Raw genomic sequence first — 20211 nt, 5'->3', positions numbered from 1 at the left:
TTTTTCAGCGAATATTATCGCTTATTATTTAAAAAATACATTAATATTTTGAGAATATTATATTGAATTTATAAAAATTATAAAACTGTTATTTATAAAAATGGATGTTTTGAGCATATACTATATTTTATATTGCATTTATAAAAATAAAACTAATATTCATAAAAATGGTAATAATATTTTGAGCATATACTATATTTTATATTGCATTTAAAAAAAATAAAACTAATATTTAATTTATAAAAATGGAAAATATTTTGAGAATATAATATATTGTATTTCATTTACAATTTAATTTATAAAATAAAAATAAATCGCTATTTAAAAAAATGCATGTATAATAAATAGTATTTTGAAAATATAATCTAATTGCACAATATTAATTTAATTTATTTTATAATATAAATTTTTAACAAAAGAAGATAATTGTATTATATAATATTGTAAAAAAAAATAATGAAAAATGTTGGATTAAAAACTTTCATGACTCAAGGTAAATATAATAAATGCAATAAATATTTGACAGTTTGCAAAGTAAAAAACCAGCATGATTGACGAAACCCTATACTCAAGAAAGATATTAAAAATTCACAAATTATCATGAAGAAAGAGAAGCATATCTACCTTTTCAGGTTGAAGATTACTTCTTATTCGCTTTGATGAACCGCCCACCACTCTAACAAATTATCCACCTTAAATGTTTCATCTATTTTTTTATTTATGTAATTATAATATTCATCATCGGGTATTGACATATTACCAGAATTACCATCGCCCCATTTGTAATAAAACGATTCAGTTTGTTTAACAACAGTCGTAATTTGACTGGTCGATGGTATTTCATTTACTTCCTGAGCCTCTTGTAATTTAATATTATCTTTTATATAGTTTTCCGTCATCTTGCGATCTGTCCCTGACAACATACGTAATTGCTTGAATTTGGGACAGAGAAAAAGAGAAATAAAATGATACTTGTGTAAAACAAATTTTTCAATTAAAAAATGCCTTATATTAAGTAAAATCAATTTTATTTCTCCTTTTTCGCTTTGAAAGGTATTACAAACTTCAAGAAGTGATATTCCTTTATTTGATTGTTTTGGTAAAATATATTCTAAAAATTTAGATATGAATTATAAAAAAATATATTAATAATACTTGAATATTGGGGCTTATTTAAGATATTCCTTTATTTGATTGTTTTGGTAAAATATGTTGTAAAAATTTAGATATGAATTATAAAAAAATATATTATACTTTGAATAAATTTGCAGGAAATTAATAATTAGATCGATCTGTGGGTGTTAGGTAGTGTTAACCATCACCCAATATTATATTAATCATAACTATAATATAATATAATCTTATAACCATTAACTCATAATGTAAAAATTTTTATAAAAAATATTAAGGCCCGGCCCGGATATATTTTTAAAAAAATTTTTTAGGCCCGGCCCGGATATGTTTAAAAAAAATATTTTTAGGCCCGGCCCGGGTATATTTAAAAAAATTTAAAATACGGCTGGGCCGGGTTTAGGGCCGGGCCTGCAGGTCTCTGATTGTCTTATGCAAAGCACTAACAAAATAATGCCACCTCTACATCTCTTAGTCTAACATATGTATGCAAAGGGATGAGAACTTAATAATCGAAAAATATTAAACCATACTTAATCACTCTAATAATCGAATCCTATCACAAAGTCAAGCTCTACAATGAGAAATTGATCCTTGACGACCTTTCTGTGCAACCAGTCAAGTCATATTAGATGATAAATTGACACCCTTACCTTGAATTCATAGTGGCGCGATTGCGATCGCGATTTAACAGCTGATTGATTTTTAAAATCTGTTTATGAGATCAATTGTTCTCTATTAAAATCATTATTTCTTAGATTATTATTAAAATTTGAATTAAAGATAAAATTAATATTAACAAATAAAAATTGATCTCATAAACAGATTTTAAAAATCAATCAGCTGTTAAATCGCAATCGCGCCACTATGAATTCAAGGTTAGACCAATCCTGATAGTTATCATTATTCCCGCACCCAATATGATATACCAACCCTAGACTCAATCTCAACGCACTAAGATGAATTTTACTCTTCTCTTAATTCCTTAAATGAAAACAACGGGGGGTTTGGATGACTTCCGTCCCGCTCTATTCTTGGAACTTATAAAATAAGGCCATTCTAGCTACAGATACACTCACCATTAGCCCTTTATCTTTTGATGTTTCTCTATTCGTCACATCCTTCATTAAAAGGTTGGTCGCCAAAGTAATTATTGAAATAATCTAAACAAATTAACCTCATATTCCTTTAAATTTTTCTCATGTTTAAAAAAAATAAGTAGTAATTTTTTGGCCCATCTCGCGATGTTTTGTAAATTCAGATATGACGATTATTTTCGGATCTATGATGATCCTGATAAAAATAGCTCATACTAGCCCTGATCTTTCCTATACATTATCTTTATCATAATAGGTCGTTGGCAACAGATGCCTAAACAATTTAATTTTTTATTTGATTTTTTCCTTATTTACAGGGCTTCTATAGCCTATAGCGTCATTACGGTTAAACTTTTTCTGCAAATGTTATAAAATAAAAAATTCGGATTTATCTCCTATGAAAATAAAAGTTGTTACTCATACTCATGAGATAGGCAAATTTTAGATTCTCCCATCATTAAATAAAAGAGGAAATATAATTCACACTTCTTTCTTAAAGGGGTTTCTGCTCGCTTAAATATAACTATTTTAAAATCTAAAAAAACTTTCCAAATCATTTTTGTAAAAAAGTAAATCCTTTTTGATTTCTGTCGTGATTGATGGTTTAGCTATCTTTGAAGTGTCAACTTTAATTATTACATTCCCACTTGCACGGTCCACTCCATGCTGGCATTCCAATCCCAAACATCAATTCTCCTCCTCAACCATGTCCTATTCCTCTTTTTCTCACTTCCGCTTGTCCATTTGACCTTGGATAATTGGGTGGTGTCAAAATATGTATTATCCCCACCCTGTCTATAAATTCTTTAAATCCCCTACCCTGAAATACCACCCCTCTCCGCATCCAAAACTGTAGTCTCAATTATACCACCAAAAAAATCTTTAATATTCTTTATTACTATCTTCGTCGTCAATACAGTTACCCAATTAAGATCTATCCATTTGCTATGGGCATTACCATCAAAAAAAAGGTACTTATCCAACTCCGAAAAATCCACATGCACTCATTCACCAGCACGCTTTGCCTTTTCTCATATATCTTTTTTATCCCTACCCGGTACATTTGTTCACTCCTTACCGATTTCACACCCCCGCGTTACTCTCACAATATCTGAATTCATTTGCGGCCACCGTACTCTCGCGCTTCTCTTTCTCCACCTCCTTACATCCAGTATGCAATCTCCATACACCATGCCCCTTAAAGACTTCAGTATTATAGCCATATACCCCTGCATAACATTTCCCTCCACTATGCTCAACTCCTTCCTCCTACTTCCTTCTACATCCACTTACAAACTACTTTTCACTTTTTTTTCAATTCTAAACCCTGCCTTGTCGCCTCTTCTATCACTTCCCAATTTACACATTTTTTCGACTTCCTTAGCCTTATTACATTTACATGGTTATTTTCCTGCTTTACTTCTTTAACCCACCATTCTCCCTCTTACTTATCCTATTCCTATTTCTCACACTATCCCAATCTTCGCATATCAGATGGATAACCTCGACATTAAATCAGGTATCCAATTCTCTTTCCCCTTCCTGTATCTTAAGTTTATAACGAACCCACCAATAACAGCTATTGTTGTAATCGAAAAAGAAAGGATAAAAAAAAATATTTGAAGAAAAGGAGGAGGAAGCATAGATGATACCTGGAAGCCATAGGTTTAAGGGATAAATTATGGTCATGTGGGAGATGTAGTTGGTTGAGAAAATAAGAATTGAACGTTGGTACATGCAAGGGAACTAGGGAAGAAAGGATATCGTTAAGGACGAAAGGGTGGCAACAGAACCTACCAAAGATGAGTCGAAATTACCGTGATATAAGAAAAACAAGCTATACGTCAATTTAGATATAAAACAAGATAGATGAAATATTGTTGGGGAATGGAAGATTGGAGAAATAATTAGATATATGATTTTTTTTTATATTAATGAGCGGAAATTATGTAGATGATATACATTAAGGGTGTGAAAGAATTATGTATTTATGATATATGTCATTGTGTTAAAAATTATGGATGATATGTGGAAACTATGCATCCAATTGATTTCAAAGCGGGAGTTGGGTTCTTTATGAAAGTAGTATGCATAGTTTCAGAAGAGAGAGAAAGTGGAAAGTGTATGTATAGTGGAAAGCTTTGTATTCATGTGGGTATGCGTAAATGTTATAAATTTATCGAGAGTTTGTGAATCAGTCATGACGCCTTCTCCCAGGCTAATGTGAACTTGTAGGATTATTAAAGGGGGAAGATGTCGTGATTGGCGTTTTAGTGATTTTTAAAATGTCATGCCTTAGATTTAATATATTATTCATAATAAAACCTTAATTATTACATTATATTATCGATTATTATTTTACTTATTGAATATTCTCAATTACGGCAATATTATGGAAAAGATATAATATTACTATTATCAAATATTCAATAAAGATATTATTAGGGCTGTACCCATATTTTTTATCGGATTGGGCCAATTTTCACTTATTTTAAAATATCCGTTATCGGCAGATATTAAAATAATTTCCGATCCAATCCCATAAAATGGCGTCTTAATTTAAAAAAAATATTTCAAATTTTATAAGATATTTTTATTGATAAATCATTTATTTTGTTTTACCCTTGACCACTTGATCCCCAAAAATTTTTCCCCGGACGTCAATCATACAAATACATAAATAAATAAACATATTATCATATCAATCCGCGATTGTAAATTACACCGCCATTGTTTTATATATAGCAATTATAATCATTAAATAAAATAGTTAGACGGCCTGGCATGGCCTCAGGGTTCTCCTACGAAATAAATTGTTTTACCCTTGACCTCAAAATAAATGATTTATCAATAAAAATATCTTATATATTTTTAGATTCATGAATATAAACTATAACTGATCATTATAATACATTTAAATGACTTATGTCATGGTATAGTTAAATTATAGATGTTATACTATTAAAAAATATGGGATGAGTAGATGCATTAAAAATTAAATACAGAATACAAAATCAGATATAATATCTGATAGGTATTCGGCAAATACCAATTTAATATCAAATCGACCTTCAAAAATTAGTATCGATACACCCCTAATTATTATATATCCACAATTAGTATATCTACTATCCACTTGTGACAAATTTCTAAATATAAAAAATCTATGATAGTAAAAGATAAACAATTTGAAAATAAATAAGCCTTTTAGTTGCTAGTTCGATTCTTACTCATGATTTTTGCATTTTTCACAAAATGCACTGTGACACGTTTTATTATGTATTATATTTAAAATTTTTATACATTTATCTTTTAATGCCTCAAATTCCATTTTATTTATACTTATTATTGAAAGATTTTTGTCTTAGCTTAGTGGCTATTGATTCACCGGGTAAGCCTGTTTTCTTCTAATCCATTTTGTCTATTTTCCGTCATTCTGGGCATCGTGATCGAATCTAGTATTTTCATGTAATTATATATTACTATCATCTTTTGTCGTCGATCTCTAGGTCTTGTTCCCTCGATTTCAATCAGATGGCATCTACTCATCCAATCATTCCTTGCCTTAGACATTTGTAACGAATATATGATTATGGAGCAAGTTTGATCTGATGCTCTTCCTAACATCAATCTCTTTGTTGACTTTTACAACCCATCGAAGATACGATTATCTTATTCTATCTCAGATCAGGGGGAACCCTTTAACCTCAATTAGCCATCTTAAAATGTTGCCATTCCCCTACCACGTTGAGACTGAAGGCAGGATTTTAGATGACCTTATCAATTATTTAAAATTTATGATCTAACCACCTAATTTTTTTTATAACCAATGCTATTAATTATGGTCATTTATTGATATTCAAGAAGCTATTTTACCCGATTGCTTATCACAATTAAAATATATTTGAAAAATAAGAAAAGTTAGAGGTGGGAAATATTTTTTATTCATTATTTTCATTTCATATTTTGTAAAATAGAATAAAATAGATAAATAAAACTTGAAATTATCCAACTTATTGCTTATTATTTAAATTTAATCAGGGTTGGCATATCGGTCAATTGATCGAAGGAGTATTTGACCGGTCAAATACTCTAAAATATTATTGGCGATTAAATATTTTAATATAATTAACTAGTAATTATAGTGCGCACATATTGAGCGTTTCAAACGCTGCGTTGCAAGCGTAAATGCATTTCAAATAGCCTTGTTCAAATTGTTAAAATTACCGTTTGGCGTTAGCAACCATTTTAAAAAACCCAAATAGGTTTGCTTTTTCTATACTTTTTTTATTCTTCGTTTTGTAATATTATATAAAATGTAATATAAATAACCTACTTATATCCTAAAAAGGAATATTTAGAAATTAAAGAAATAAGAACGCATACGATAATAATTTTCAAAGATAAATCCTTTTTTGAACTTATATAAAATTTTGAATCGACGGATATTAATAAAAAGACAACCTCCATTTAAACAAGGGACGCGTTACGTTTTTTAATTTAAAAATTACGGCAAAACGTAAACGCTCAATTTGTGCGCACTATTAAAAGGATATTTATCAATCTTATTAGGTTACAATTTATTTAAAAATATATTTGTATCGAAGGAATCGTTTTAATGGTAATTTTATATTAAAATTTAAAAAATTTTACAATATAAAAACAATATAATTTTTATTACTAAAAAAAATAGATATAAGAAAGCTGTCATGATTAATTTTTTAATAAATTTAAATTTTATTTAATATTTAGCCAAGTATAAATTATATTAATTCATTAATTTTACTTCCACTTGCTACATTTGAATTTGTAATTTTCTTTTTAGTTGTTCTGGTCAGATTTCAAAATAATTTATTCAATTTTGGTAAAAAGTTATATATATTATATTTTATATAATATTAAGCAAATTATTGAAATAATTGGTCGATAATTATAAAATAATTTTGATTAACTTTACAATAATCAAAATCTTTTATAGTTAAATTTTAATATATTAGGGATTATGGTCTAACCAAAGCATTTGAAAAAATTTTTCAAGAAGTATGCGATAGTAAATCAGTTAAAGCGGTATGCAAGTTTTGCAAGATGTCCTATATTACCCACATTGATAGAATGGTCAAGCATTTATTAAACAGCTCTACTATGTGCCCTGTCATAATTAAGGAAAAATTTTATTCAAATTCCAAATTATCAACCTCGACAAAAAATCACACACATGTAATTTGTAATACTTTTAGTTCTAATGAAGAATTGGGTGAAATTAGTGAGAATAATTATCAAATTGATTTTTATCTTGTGACTCAGGAGAATTTGATTTTATTATCTCTGATCAATCTACAAGCAAGGCAATTAAATTTATATCTCAATCTTATATAACCAGTTTCATAGTTAGAATGAATACCAAAGAAAAAAATGAGCTCGATCAATTGTTTGCAAAGGCTGTATATGCGAGCAATTTACCTTTCAACAACACTGAAAATCCCTACATCCAAGAATATTTTAAAAAAAGAAGTTCTATTTACACTTTACCCAGGCAAAGGCAGCTGTCTATATATCTTCTAGACAAAGCATCAGGAGATATGGAGGTGAGAGTTGCAGATGTAATAGATAAAGCTCTTCACTTAGCAGTTGTACCAAATGGCTGGGACAACATCAGAAACTAGAGTATTATAAATTATATGGTGATGACGCCTGTTCCAGCTATAAATTTTTAAATACTGAGGAAAATCGCCTTACGGCAGATTATCCCAGGAATTTTAAAATGTAATTCATGAATTGAATCGGTAAAAGTATATTAATTAGTTACTGATAATACCGCTAACAGCCTGGAGAATTCTAAAATCTGAATCTATTTTAATCCTATAAAATGTTATAATACATACAATGTTATGGTTGTGCAGCGCATACATTGCAGTTATTCTTTCACGATTGAACGACTTCAGTTACCATATTTCGATAATTAAAAATGTTAAATTTTTCAAGAATAAACACATTTCCCGTAAGAATCAACATACCATTTACATTAAGCACAATAATCCGAACAAGATAGGCATCGTTAATAAAATGTATGGAGCGAATACAAATATGTAACTCTAAAAGCATCAGTTGTTGAAGAAGCTGTATGTGATATTTGTCCTATAGAAATTACAAATAATATATTAAATGAAGAAATATTTTCGACGAAAAATTTAAATTTTTTAGATATACTCAACATTTTAGCTACTTTATTGTTGAAAGTGCAAGGGGATAAATGTACTTTAGCTCACGTAAACGGATGCTTAATTTGGAAAAACCCGGGTTTTTGGGAAAAAAATTTGAACCCGAACCGATTATAAAATTTTCAAAACCCCGAATCGAATCAGGGAATTTTATTTGAACCCGGGTTCAGTGTATTGTTTAAATTAATATAATATTTGTATAATTGTAAATACAAATATTAATAATTTACTTGACATTTTATAATATTTTCAAATTTCCAATTAAGTGAAGTGTTAATAAATTTTAAACAACTTAATTCATTTACTCTATTTTTAAATTTTTTAAAATTTATTCTTAAAGATTCCTATTGGATTGTTAATAAATTTTAAACAATTAAATTCATTTACACCATTTATTTTTTATTTTTAACTTATTCTCAAAGATTATTAATTAGAGGAAAATGAAAGTGAACAAGTCAAATTAAAAATTATTATATTGGATATTGTTAATTTAAAGAAATACGTCTAAATAAAATTTTTTAAATGTATACATGACTATGCTTTGTATTTTTAACTATATTTTGCCTATAAATAAAATAAAAAATTTATTTTTTATACCAAATTTATGTCTAGTTTTTTAATTATGATTTAAATATAGAATATTGTTTTTTTATGAATTCAAAAGTCTTAAACCCGAGCTGAACCCGGGATCAAAAATATTTCCCTGAACCGAACCCTAACCGAACTCACTTATTTTTTTTAACCTTAAACCGAACCCGGGCAAAAAAAATTTCTGGTTCGCATCCCTGGCACATAAAACAATCATGCCATGATTCTATATTTTCTCCATCTGAAGAAAATAAAATTAAAGTTATGTTTGAAAAGAGAAAAAATAATCTAAATTCATGTCATCACAATGCTTCTTATTTATTGGACCCCCAATATCAAGGGAACATCTTACTAGTACTGAATTTTATGAAATATGTGATATAATATAATAATTAGGTATTTTACATGGTCGTGATAATCAAAATGTTTTAAGTTATATAATAAGTTTCTGAAGTAAAAATAGTCAAAATATGTGAAATAAGAAACAATCAGATTTCGTCCTCAAGTTGGTCGAATGCTTTTTGCCCACCTTGTCCATTAAGAGAAGTAGCTAATATTTTACTAACATTTCCTAGTTCAACTTCTTCCAGAAAGATATTGGTCAGTTTGGGGAAATATTCATACTAAAAACAGAAATTGATTGAAGACTTTTACAGCAGGAAAATTGGTAAGAGTATATCATTACTTAAGATTGATTAAAAATAGTAAAGAAAATAATGATATTGAGTATGAATCGGAACAAGACTCATCCGCGGAGGACGAAATAACTGGAATGAATTAAAAAAATATTATGGAATTTAATATTACATAGATTCATTATAATATTTTATATATACAAAATTAAGTTAATTGGCGTAAAAAAACATATTTGAATTTGACCGGTCAAGTATCTGTCAATTGACCGAATCGTATTTGACCGGTCAAATGCACAACCCTGAATTTAATGCATAACATTAAAATAGAGAATAAAATAATTATTTTAAGTTAGATTTTTTCCTTATATGCTTTTGAGATTCAGGTCTCAACAAACTGGGTCTGGTCCTAGATTTAAAAAAATTGTCACTTGACCACGGGTCGGCTTGGGCTTAAAAAAAGAATTTCCATATCTCTATCTATAAGCGAAATAAAAATTAATTTTATTATTCCTATATTGTTTTTGAATATTCATTTTGGTCTAATAGGAACTCTTTTAAAGACTATAAAAATGGTATTTGACTTAATAATGTACGAATTAAAACTTTAAAATGAGACGTACATATATCTATTATCTCTGTCTTGCATTTTTTATAAAGGTTGCAAGAGTTGAACGAAGAGGACTCGTTAAAAGAAAACAAAACTGAAGTAGAAAGGGAGGTTGGAAGAATTCCAAGGAGCATAGAATGTTTGTTATATAGGGATTTGATAGATATCTGCCTGCCTGGTGATCAAATTACATTAAGCGGCATCGTTAAAGCTTCTCAATCTGATGGTAAAAAATATTCCTTATAAATATATAATTTAACATTTGTTGTTGTATAAAGCCGATGATTGAATTAAATAACTTTTATGCGGGTTTAGTTGTATTGGTTTACTTGTATAATGCAGGTTTTGTATATCCCAGAATAAACCCTGTCTAATTAATGCTTTATAGTCTATGTAATATATTTATTTAAAAGCCGGTCTGGCTCATGAAGATCTTTGATCTGGAATGATTAAACATAATAGGTTAGGTTCACTGAATAATCCATTAAGTTGTCAATTATAGCTTATAAGTATAATAAAAATAAAAATGGGAGAGGTTAAAATGATAGCTTTATAATGAATGGACCTAACAAACATAAGATTTTTTTTCTAGCGCCTTTATTAATTTTTATTATGTTTAATAGCATGTCTATTTTTTATAACATATAAAAATAATGAGAATAGATAGCATAATAAAAATTTTCAAATATTATTTGAAATAATGGTTTGAATATATTTATTTTAACCTTTGTAATAAAAGGGAAAAAGGAAAAGTGTATGTTTTCCCTGTACATCGAGGCCAATTCCATCCGTAATCTCAATTGGAATGAAGAGAATGATATCTTTCAACAGACTCTTAGTATTATCAATTTATATTAATAACTAAACATGTTGTTATATATTCATTAACTATTTTTGTTTATTCATTAACTATTTTTGTTTATTCATTTAATTATGTTGCATTTGCATAATATGAAGCTAGCAATTACGCTTATTTGAACGTAATTGACTAGACTAACTGATTATCTAGTATGTGAATTTATTAATTATAAAATCTTTCACAAAACACTATGCGTTTAGCTAGTAGCTTAAAGCCACATAAAATACTAAGAATATATTTACTTAATTTTTTACATATTTGATATTAATTTAAAGATATAACATCTTTATTTTCAAATATAATAATCATATGAAAGTAAAATTTAAAAAAAAAACAATTTTTGTAAGAATTGTATTTGTTGTTTTTTATTTTATGAACTAATTTTTCAAAATCGAATTTATCAATCAGCGGAATAAAATTTCCATTAAGTTTCTACACATTGAGCCTTCCATGGGTATGGTTGGGCAATTTTTTAAAAAATACGAAAAAGAGTATTTCAACAAGATTAAAATATTTTAAAGAAATGTAAATTTTTGAAGAAAGTATTTAAATACAAATAATTTGACAAATACTTTTTGAAATAGATTTATCTGCATAGCTATACTTAGCATTTCCATGTTTAATAAATAAACTAAAAAAATATGTAATATGTAAAAAAAAAACATTTTAAATAAAATATGTTTAAAAAACATTATCTAATAAGCATGTACCCATATTATGATCAAATTTGACTGACATACTTCTAATCCGATTTTTTATAGAATATAGAAACTTTCGGGAATTATGCTACCGATTATTTTTATAAATTTTAGGAGAGATCCCCCAAATTTCCAATAGTGGTAATTAACGGGATAAAATTATGATTTGATGATGAGTATTTAAATATTTTATTAGATTCTGTACTTTCTGTAAAATACTTGCTATCATTTGTGGTTGCAAGTATCTATTAATGAGTAGTCCCAAACAACGGACCGACTCAATTTCCAAGGGATGTTATCAGAACGTTTATTGTTCCCTAACTTCATCTCCGTTGTTTCATAATGAAGGTATTAAAGCCTGGCGACTTAGGTTAATTGTAATTTTGTGTCTAATTGGCCTTCATTTAACGTATTTAATTATGGAGATGATGATGTCCGTTAGATGCTACATTCATCGGACTTAATTTTTCATTAGATATAGTTAAAACAAAACAAAAAAAGTAAATATATTTAACAAAAGACTAATAAAAATTATAAACGAAGGAACATAGGCCACATGGAGTCATGAATTGATGTAAATTTGACCGGTAAATTTTCTAAGCCAATGTTCTGGCGAATATAAAAATATTCTTTTGATTCGCACGTATAATTATTTTTACTATCTCCTCTAGGAAATAAAGTGCCTCATGACTAGTTTCTGAGGGTTGATGTGACAACAGTAACGAATTTAATATTGTTTAACTCGAAATATTTTTTTTATTTCCTCCACTAAAAAAGAGTTTTCATATGTGTTTGAGTTAGCAAATATGTCTACACAAGTGTAATCCCAAGCAGAGTGGTACCCATTTCCCATGGAATTAGGGTTAAACCGTATGGCCTCTTGACCTAAGGATTCGTGGGTGCATGTTATATTGACTCTTTTTTAGTACTTTGAATATTATATTGTTGACTACGCTATTCCTGGGATGGCAGCCTTTAGGGAATCGGCAGTTCAATGGATGGTAACCATTTTCTTCAACTCTTATGCTGCAAAGAAAACAGTTGAAAGAATAAACTATATTGTAACCAATACGAAGACCAATTGATATGCTCGATGGTTCGGAAGATATATGAAGACTGAGATTGCTGGGGATAGCGCAATCCATTCATAGCTACGGTCAAAGTTGGCAAATCGAAAGTCAGTTAATCCTTCTGGTTGTAGGTTCTATATAATAGAAATTTGACGGAAATAAAAAAAAAATCCCAATCAAACATGAAGATAGACGATGGGCGATTGAAGATTTATTGGCATCACAATATATTTTAAAGTTTCACAATCAGTGTTGTTCTTCTTACTTTGATAAAATAAAATAGCATATTACAAACTAGCGAAAATTGGATAAAAAATTGGAACTTGCAGCTATATAAACGATAAATTTAAAATTTCCTAGAAATAATAACATTATATATCTTTGATAGTTTTGCAGGATTATTAACTTAAATAGTTATTTTTTATAAGCCATGACTTACCCGAAAGCGGCTATAACTTAGTCATCTTACCATCTTTCTATATTTTATATTATAAAATAAATATACACTAGTTTTCTATGTTCCTATCATGTCATATTTATTCTTACTCAGGGACCCTGAGTGAACGAATGAACCGCTAAACCGTTATAAATCTTTATAGATATCTGAACCATAACCGAACCGATGTAAATATTTCTTGAAGGAGTAAAAAGAATCTTTAGAAAAAAAGTTAAACCGATTTGAACCGGTTTCAGCCAAAATAAAATAAATAATTTTACCTTTTATTACATTCTTTTCCTTTTGGTGTATTTATTATACCATATCTGCGTCGTTATTTATAATTATTAAATGATCAAAATATTTGTTTAATGTCCATAAGGTTTTTATTAATTTTTCACTATGATTTGAATTGATCTACAATCTTTTAACTGCTTCATATAATATTAGAGCATTCTTATTTCCTATATTTTAGTATGCAAAATATCTAAATAACCAATTTTTGATTTAGTTGTATTTAATTAATCTAAAAAATCATCAGTTTTTATGTATTGGGAATCAAAATTTGAATATCCAAATTTATATAAACTTGCTTTTATAGTACTTGCGTTTCCTTCAACACAAGTTTCTGTTAAAAGGGCCTTTTGTGTTGTCGTCACAACGATCAAGTAGGAATCCACTTATATTAGAAAATATATTACTTATACGTCAAATAATATATTTAGAAATGGGGTATGATTCATATATATTATTCATAGATACTTATAATAAAAATAAATTAATTTCATCTATTTTATAAATAAACAATATTAATAACTTAAGAGATGGCAAAAATTTTAATAAATAATATTTATAAATAAAATCATTATACGATGGTTGCTTCAATAAAAATAATTTAGAAAAAAATTTCTAATCGTAATGAACCTTTACTAGCAGAAACTAATCGAAAATTTATAAAAAAAATTTAAAAACCGTAATCGAACCGTACTTGTATAATTTTTTACATACTGAACCGTTATAGATAAAAGTTCGAATCCCTACTCTTACTAAATATTATTTACTATTAAGAACGTTAAAAATATTATGGTAATAAGTAATTATAATGTAAGGTGCCTGCTGAGTATTTCCAGTGCCTGAGGATAGTTCAGTTACACTCCACGAAATTTGTAATAGTAATCACTTTTTTATCCTAAAACGTCCTCTATAAATTTTTTTGTATTATTTTAATATTTATATGGCATAACGAGACCTATGTGCCGAAGCCTCAATTGACGATGGCGGTTTAAAAAAATTTATTTATCGGCGTTAAGTGGCGAGCCATTGTAACCGCCTAATAAATTAGCGGCAGTCGCAGCATGCTATTTTTAAAAATTTTTAATGAATTTAATTTATAATTCAATGTATTACATTTATTTTTTAATTTATTTGGGCACTCTCAGTTCTAACATATATAAATTAATTTATTTCTTAAATTATTTTCTGTCTCACTCCTATTTAAATTTATGTATTTTATCTTTCTCAGAAATAGACTAAGGAATTGCATTTTTACTCAGATCAGAGTCACATAAATAGCACATATTAGTAACATTCTATTGACCTTTATTAAAAAAATTAAATATAAATTTGGAATGTAAACAAAATATAAAGTAATAAATATAATAAATTAAATCAGATTTTTTAAAATTATAATTGTCATGAATAAATAGTATTTTTTTTCTTTTTGCCTTGAGTATTACAGCGATTAAAAAAATTCGTCACCTGGGTGTACTGGTTGCAGGTATACAGAACCTTCCTAGCTAAATTAGCAAGTCTAGGAAGTTCCTTTTTTTTCCAAAATATTAGTACATCCTCTTCTGTTATATTATGTTGGCTGATCTTGCTCTATATTGCTAATGTTGTTATAATCGTTGCTTGGAAGGGAATTTTTACGATCTATTTTAGCTATATATGAACTGGATGTTTGCCCATTATCTTCAACTTGAATCTCACTCTGTGCATTTCTATTATACCCTAAAAGTTTTAAATGTCTATAAAAATTGCAATAATGTCGTAGAATTCGAATTTAAATATTCTGTAACAATTTAAAGATTTTAAAATCTCGGATCAAGTAGTGTCGCTAATATCTAATGTTTAAAATATAATTTTATTAATAAAAATATAATATAAAATAAATTACTTGAAGTTCGATAATTGAAAACTTATGGAAGCTTTTCTCTCTGAATGGAGTTAATAATGTGTAAAGTTCATTCATTAATTATTAAAATTATAAGGATTGTTTACCAATTTTATTGAGAATAATATTTATAAAAATTTTCTTAACACCACGGATATTTTCTAGTATAATTAATATACTGTTGCAGAAGGTAGGGCAATTTAACTTTAAAGCTTTTCATATTAATTAGATATGTAGATGCAATGCAATTTATATTATTAGCCTCACCAGAGATATCAAAATGTTTATCAATGGATCAGAATCAATCTTTAATTTCACATTTCAAATCAGCTGTTCGATATCTGAGGGCTGAAATGATTTTTCTAATTTTTTATAATCAGAATATTAATTCTTGCAACTTTTTTATGCCATTCACTATAACTAAATCATGAAGTCCATACCCTAAGCACAAATGATGCTCATAATCTTCCAATCTGACGCTTCTTTTAATGTTAGCCCCAACATCTGTATTATTTGATTTTTTACATCGAATTCTTTTTCTATACGATCGATCTCAGATAATATAGTTTCACCAGTATGCCTTTGCTTCACTTTTCTAGTGGCCTAGGTAAAATTTTTTAAATCAAAATTTTCATTTAAATGACTAAGACTACACGTCATATAATTTCGACGCTTGAAATGATCTGTCCATAAATCAAAAGAGAAAGAAGAGTATTTTGATCCAGAATCAATCAGGTTTAAAAATGCACCTTTATAGATATATCAGGCAAATCTATCGAGTAATAAAATATCATATTTTTATTTTTATAGACAATTTATTTTTTAATAATAATTTTATTTTAATTTCAAACTTTTAGGAAATCAGTTATTCTTTTATTATTTATAGAATAAATGGCATCAAATCTAGCAGCATATCAAAACATAAAAGAGATGCTAAAAAAACTCGATCAGAGCTGGCAATAAACAAACTAGGGTGGTTTAAAATGTGAAAGTCCATATAAAAAATTAAGATGTATTAATATTTGTGTAATTTTAAATATGATGCATGAATATGAAGGAATGTAAATCATTACATGAATTTATTATGTGCCAAAAGAGTACAATTCATATTTTAATCTTATTAATGTTAATATTCAAATTTAAATAATATATAAATATAAATAGCATTCTAAAAATTATGCAGGCCACGCCGCCTCCACAAAAAAATTGGCGGCTAGCCTGGCCGCGCCTCTTATCATAATCTACGGCTTTTCCGGCGTGAATAAAATTGCCGGCATGAGCCGGCTGTGTGCAGGTCTAGTCATAGCAAACGTAATCGTCATTTTTTTTTAATAGCAGAGCTACGCTTGAACCCTCTCAAATTCCATCTAACTGGATTAAAAAATTGCGGGTAACCTAAGAGATAAGGTTGGCAAAACTTGTGACTTTTTTAAAATTAAAATATCGATTTTTTTGATTTAAATCGCGATTTAAACTAAATACTAATATTTCAATTAGAGAAGTTATAGATTTAGATTGAAAAATATCATTTATCATAATTTTAATTACCTTAGTATACTATTTTTTTGTAGATAGTTAATTCATCAAGAGATCCGGTCAGGAAATTATTGAAAAAATATATATTGATAAGTTTAAGCTTATTTGATATTTTTTCAAATGAAAAGCTGACTGTCAATCAGAACTTCAATATGTGCAAACAAAAAATTAACTAGTCGATATCAGTGAGTCGGGAAGAAAATCATTCATTTTTTAAAACGAATACTATTATGAATATCCTCAAATAAAACTTTTAAACCAAATTTACAATTTTATTTTTATGACTAATAAATAATGGAGTTTAATATTTTTAATTTTAGCTACTGTTATTTCCCAATTGAGTGTTCTGATGCATTCCCCTAATTTAAAATATACGTTATAATACCCTTAATTAAAATATCTTAATGATTAGTTTTGTGGCAATTGTTTAATTATTTTGAAACTCTCCCTCTCCTCCTTTCTACACTAGAGGCTAGTTTTTAAATTATATTATGATAAATATGATTTATAACCCCCTTTTTCTGAGGATAAATCAATTGTTTATAACAAAATATCACACAAATCAAACAAGCAAACTAATCATTTTTAAAATGTGGTTATTTGACCAAATCAAAAAGATTAATTTTATCTAAATAAGATTAGTTCATTATAATTTTTATTATATGATTGTTATTATAATACTTTCACTGAAATATTTCTTATCCTTTCTTTTAACCCACAAATATGTTTCAATAACAAACAATGTAACCAAAGTGTGCGTAAGTTGGAAAGCCACTTGGTTAAATGTCCATGGGAAATAAAAAAGATAGATAAAGCCCATGCCTTATTAGTAATATTTATGGAAAGGTATTGATTAGAATATCATTGTGAATTTCCATAGGAAAAATCTAAATCAGGATTAAATAGTTATAATAATACTAAAAAAAGATGATCGATTATTTATTAATTTCAATATTAACTTATATTTACATTTTCGATTTCAAAGTGTATGGGCGCCATTTTCGGGAATAACCATAAAACCCACTCTAAAGTTTTCAACATTTTTCTAATTATTTTTTCTTCTTTGGATCTATTTTAATATTTGATATGTATAGATCTATAATTGATTAAGTATGATCACGTGATGGGTAGGAAGTAATTTGCCATTTTTAATATCTTAAACTTAACTGGGAAAATCAAAATAGGTATTTTGAAAAAGTATTTATCTTCTTCATGTAAAGTTATTCATCTTCTTTCAATATTTTTCCAATATTGTATTAATAGTTGACATGTATTGGTCTAATTAACGTTTAGGTATCATCGCGTGATAAGCAGGAAGTTGTTTGCAAAAATGTATTTTAATTGTTTAAATAATTAAATCTTGCTAATATTGACTAACTTATCTTTTCTTGTTCAAGAAGTTTAGAAGAATCATCATGGTAACCGACGAATTCACCAAAACTAGTTTATTTCCCGAGGAATAAAAAAGGCGACATTGTCCCAGAGCTCTTCATGGCTACGGGCCTGCTTTTACTAGTCGCGATTAAAATATTGAATTAATATTTAAAACTTTTGAATTACGCAATCGAAATAACATTGATCGAATCTTATAATTTTAGTTAGTGACAGACTGGACCCATTTTACGAGCAAAAACTAGAATTTAGCCTGAAAGACTTGTACGCTATCAAAAAGATCCAGGCAAATCCCAACACCTTTAACTTACTCCGTGACTCGCTATGTCCTACTATATATGGTCATAAGGTTTTAACACAAGAGTACACTATAAGTTGTATAGATTAAATAAACATTAGCTTAAAATCCGATTTGACATTAATTTGTTTAATATCCCATTTCTTTTGAAAAACCTTCATTCATATTATTAAAAAAATTTTTATTTTCTATGAATGATTTTTTTTAAATTGAATTTATTTATTCCTATCATTCTATCTTGTTAATGTTACAATTGTAATCTCTACATTATGTTTTGAATTACACTAACTTGTTATTATTCTTTTTTTATATGTAGTGGCTCTTGCCATATAATAGAAAAAAACGGGCTATAGTGCCCCCTCTTGGAGTTTCTTAATTACCATTTATACCTTTTCCTATGACTCATACATTTTTTTTATTGAAGATCGTTAAATCGGCGTTACTTTTAGCCTTGTTTGGGGGTGTCGAGAAATATGCCTGTAACATGAAACAGTTGTCCATTCGTAGCGAAATACACATCTTGTTGGTCGGGGATCCCGGTATAGGTAAAAGCCAGGTAAAAAACATTTTCTATTTAATATGTCTATTAATTACGCTTACAAAGTGAATGATTGCTTTATATAGTTGGTCTAATTATTTTTTTGTTATTTCCTATTCCATGACAAATCGATCATGAGTCGACCCCTTTTCAAATTGTTAAAAATTTTGGAATTGTTTAGACAGGTAAAAAATGATGTAGCCTTATATATTGACTTGCTAGCACATCTGATTCTCAAGATACAGGACCTCAAAGGTGCGAAAAATAACGACTTTCGAATCTGTTTATCTCAAATACTATTTATAGTATAAATAAATATTATGTTGTAGACAAAAAAATCTCTAAAGGTCTATCGAAAAAAGAATTGCGCATTTTTAAGGCCCCGAGCTAAAATAAACAGCTTTCTCATTTTTTTTACCTATCTAAATAATATAGAAGATTTTAACAATTTTAAAAGGGGTCTGCTGAAAATGTGTCTTTTTCGATCGATTTGACCTGGAATGACCATTCTATAGGAAAATATTAGATTAATTGGAAGCTAATATATAGAGTTGGGGTTGGGGGGGGGGGGCTGGGCTAACGTTCACGAGTAAAATTTATAAAAGAATTTTTTTATCATAAAGATGTTAAAAGCTATAACCAATTTGGCACCTAATGGTATATACGTTTGTGGTAATTCAACAACCCAGGCAGGTCTTACCATAACTCTCACGAAGGATGGAAATTCTGGTTATGATTAAAAAAAAATTTATTATAATTTTTACACTATTTCAATTAAAAATTCTTCACAAATCAATTAAAACAGAGTATGAAATTTAAAAATAAAATATAAAAAAAAATTTAAAAGATTTTTGAATACATAAATAGTCTCCATTGAAACACGTTGATTTAATAAATTGATTGTAAAATTTTTAAAATTAGAGCTATCTGTTCCC

The 20211-nt window shown here is 27.9% G+C and overlaps 1 protein-coding gene across 3 annotated transcripts in view; it reads left to right on the top strand.

The window, feature by feature from the left end:
• Positions 1-20211, top strand: part of LOC135931378 (DNA helicase MCM8-like) — an 89772-nt gene that overhangs the window by 45042 nt on the left and 24519 nt on the right. For all 3 annotated transcript variants that reach the window (XM_065468442.1, XM_065468441.1, XM_065468443.1), the window contains 5 exons: positions 10327-10502; positions 11016-11114; positions 18647-18789; positions 19163-19294; positions 19900-20005. In XM_065468442.1, coding sequence (XP_065324514.1) covers positions 10327-10502; positions 11016-11114; positions 18647-18789; positions 19163-19294; positions 19900-20005 — 656 coding nt within the window. The remainder of the gene's footprint in view (positions 1-10326; positions 10503-11015; positions 11115-18646; positions 18790-19162; positions 19295-19899; positions 20006-20211) is intronic.

The sequence above is a fragment of the Gordionus sp. m RMFG-2023 genome, chromosome 1 (assembly GCF_954871325.1).
Source record: "Gordionus sp. m RMFG-2023 chromosome 1, tfGorSpeb1-WG-v2, whole genome shotgun sequence".
NCBI classification, from domain to species: domain Eukaryota; kingdom Metazoa; phylum Nematomorpha; class Gordioida; order Chordodea; family Parachordodidae; genus Gordionus; species Gordionus sp. m RMFG-2023.
The sequence above is the reverse complement of the archived record's forward strand: the minus strand, read 5'-3'. Positions and strand labels throughout refer to the sequence as shown.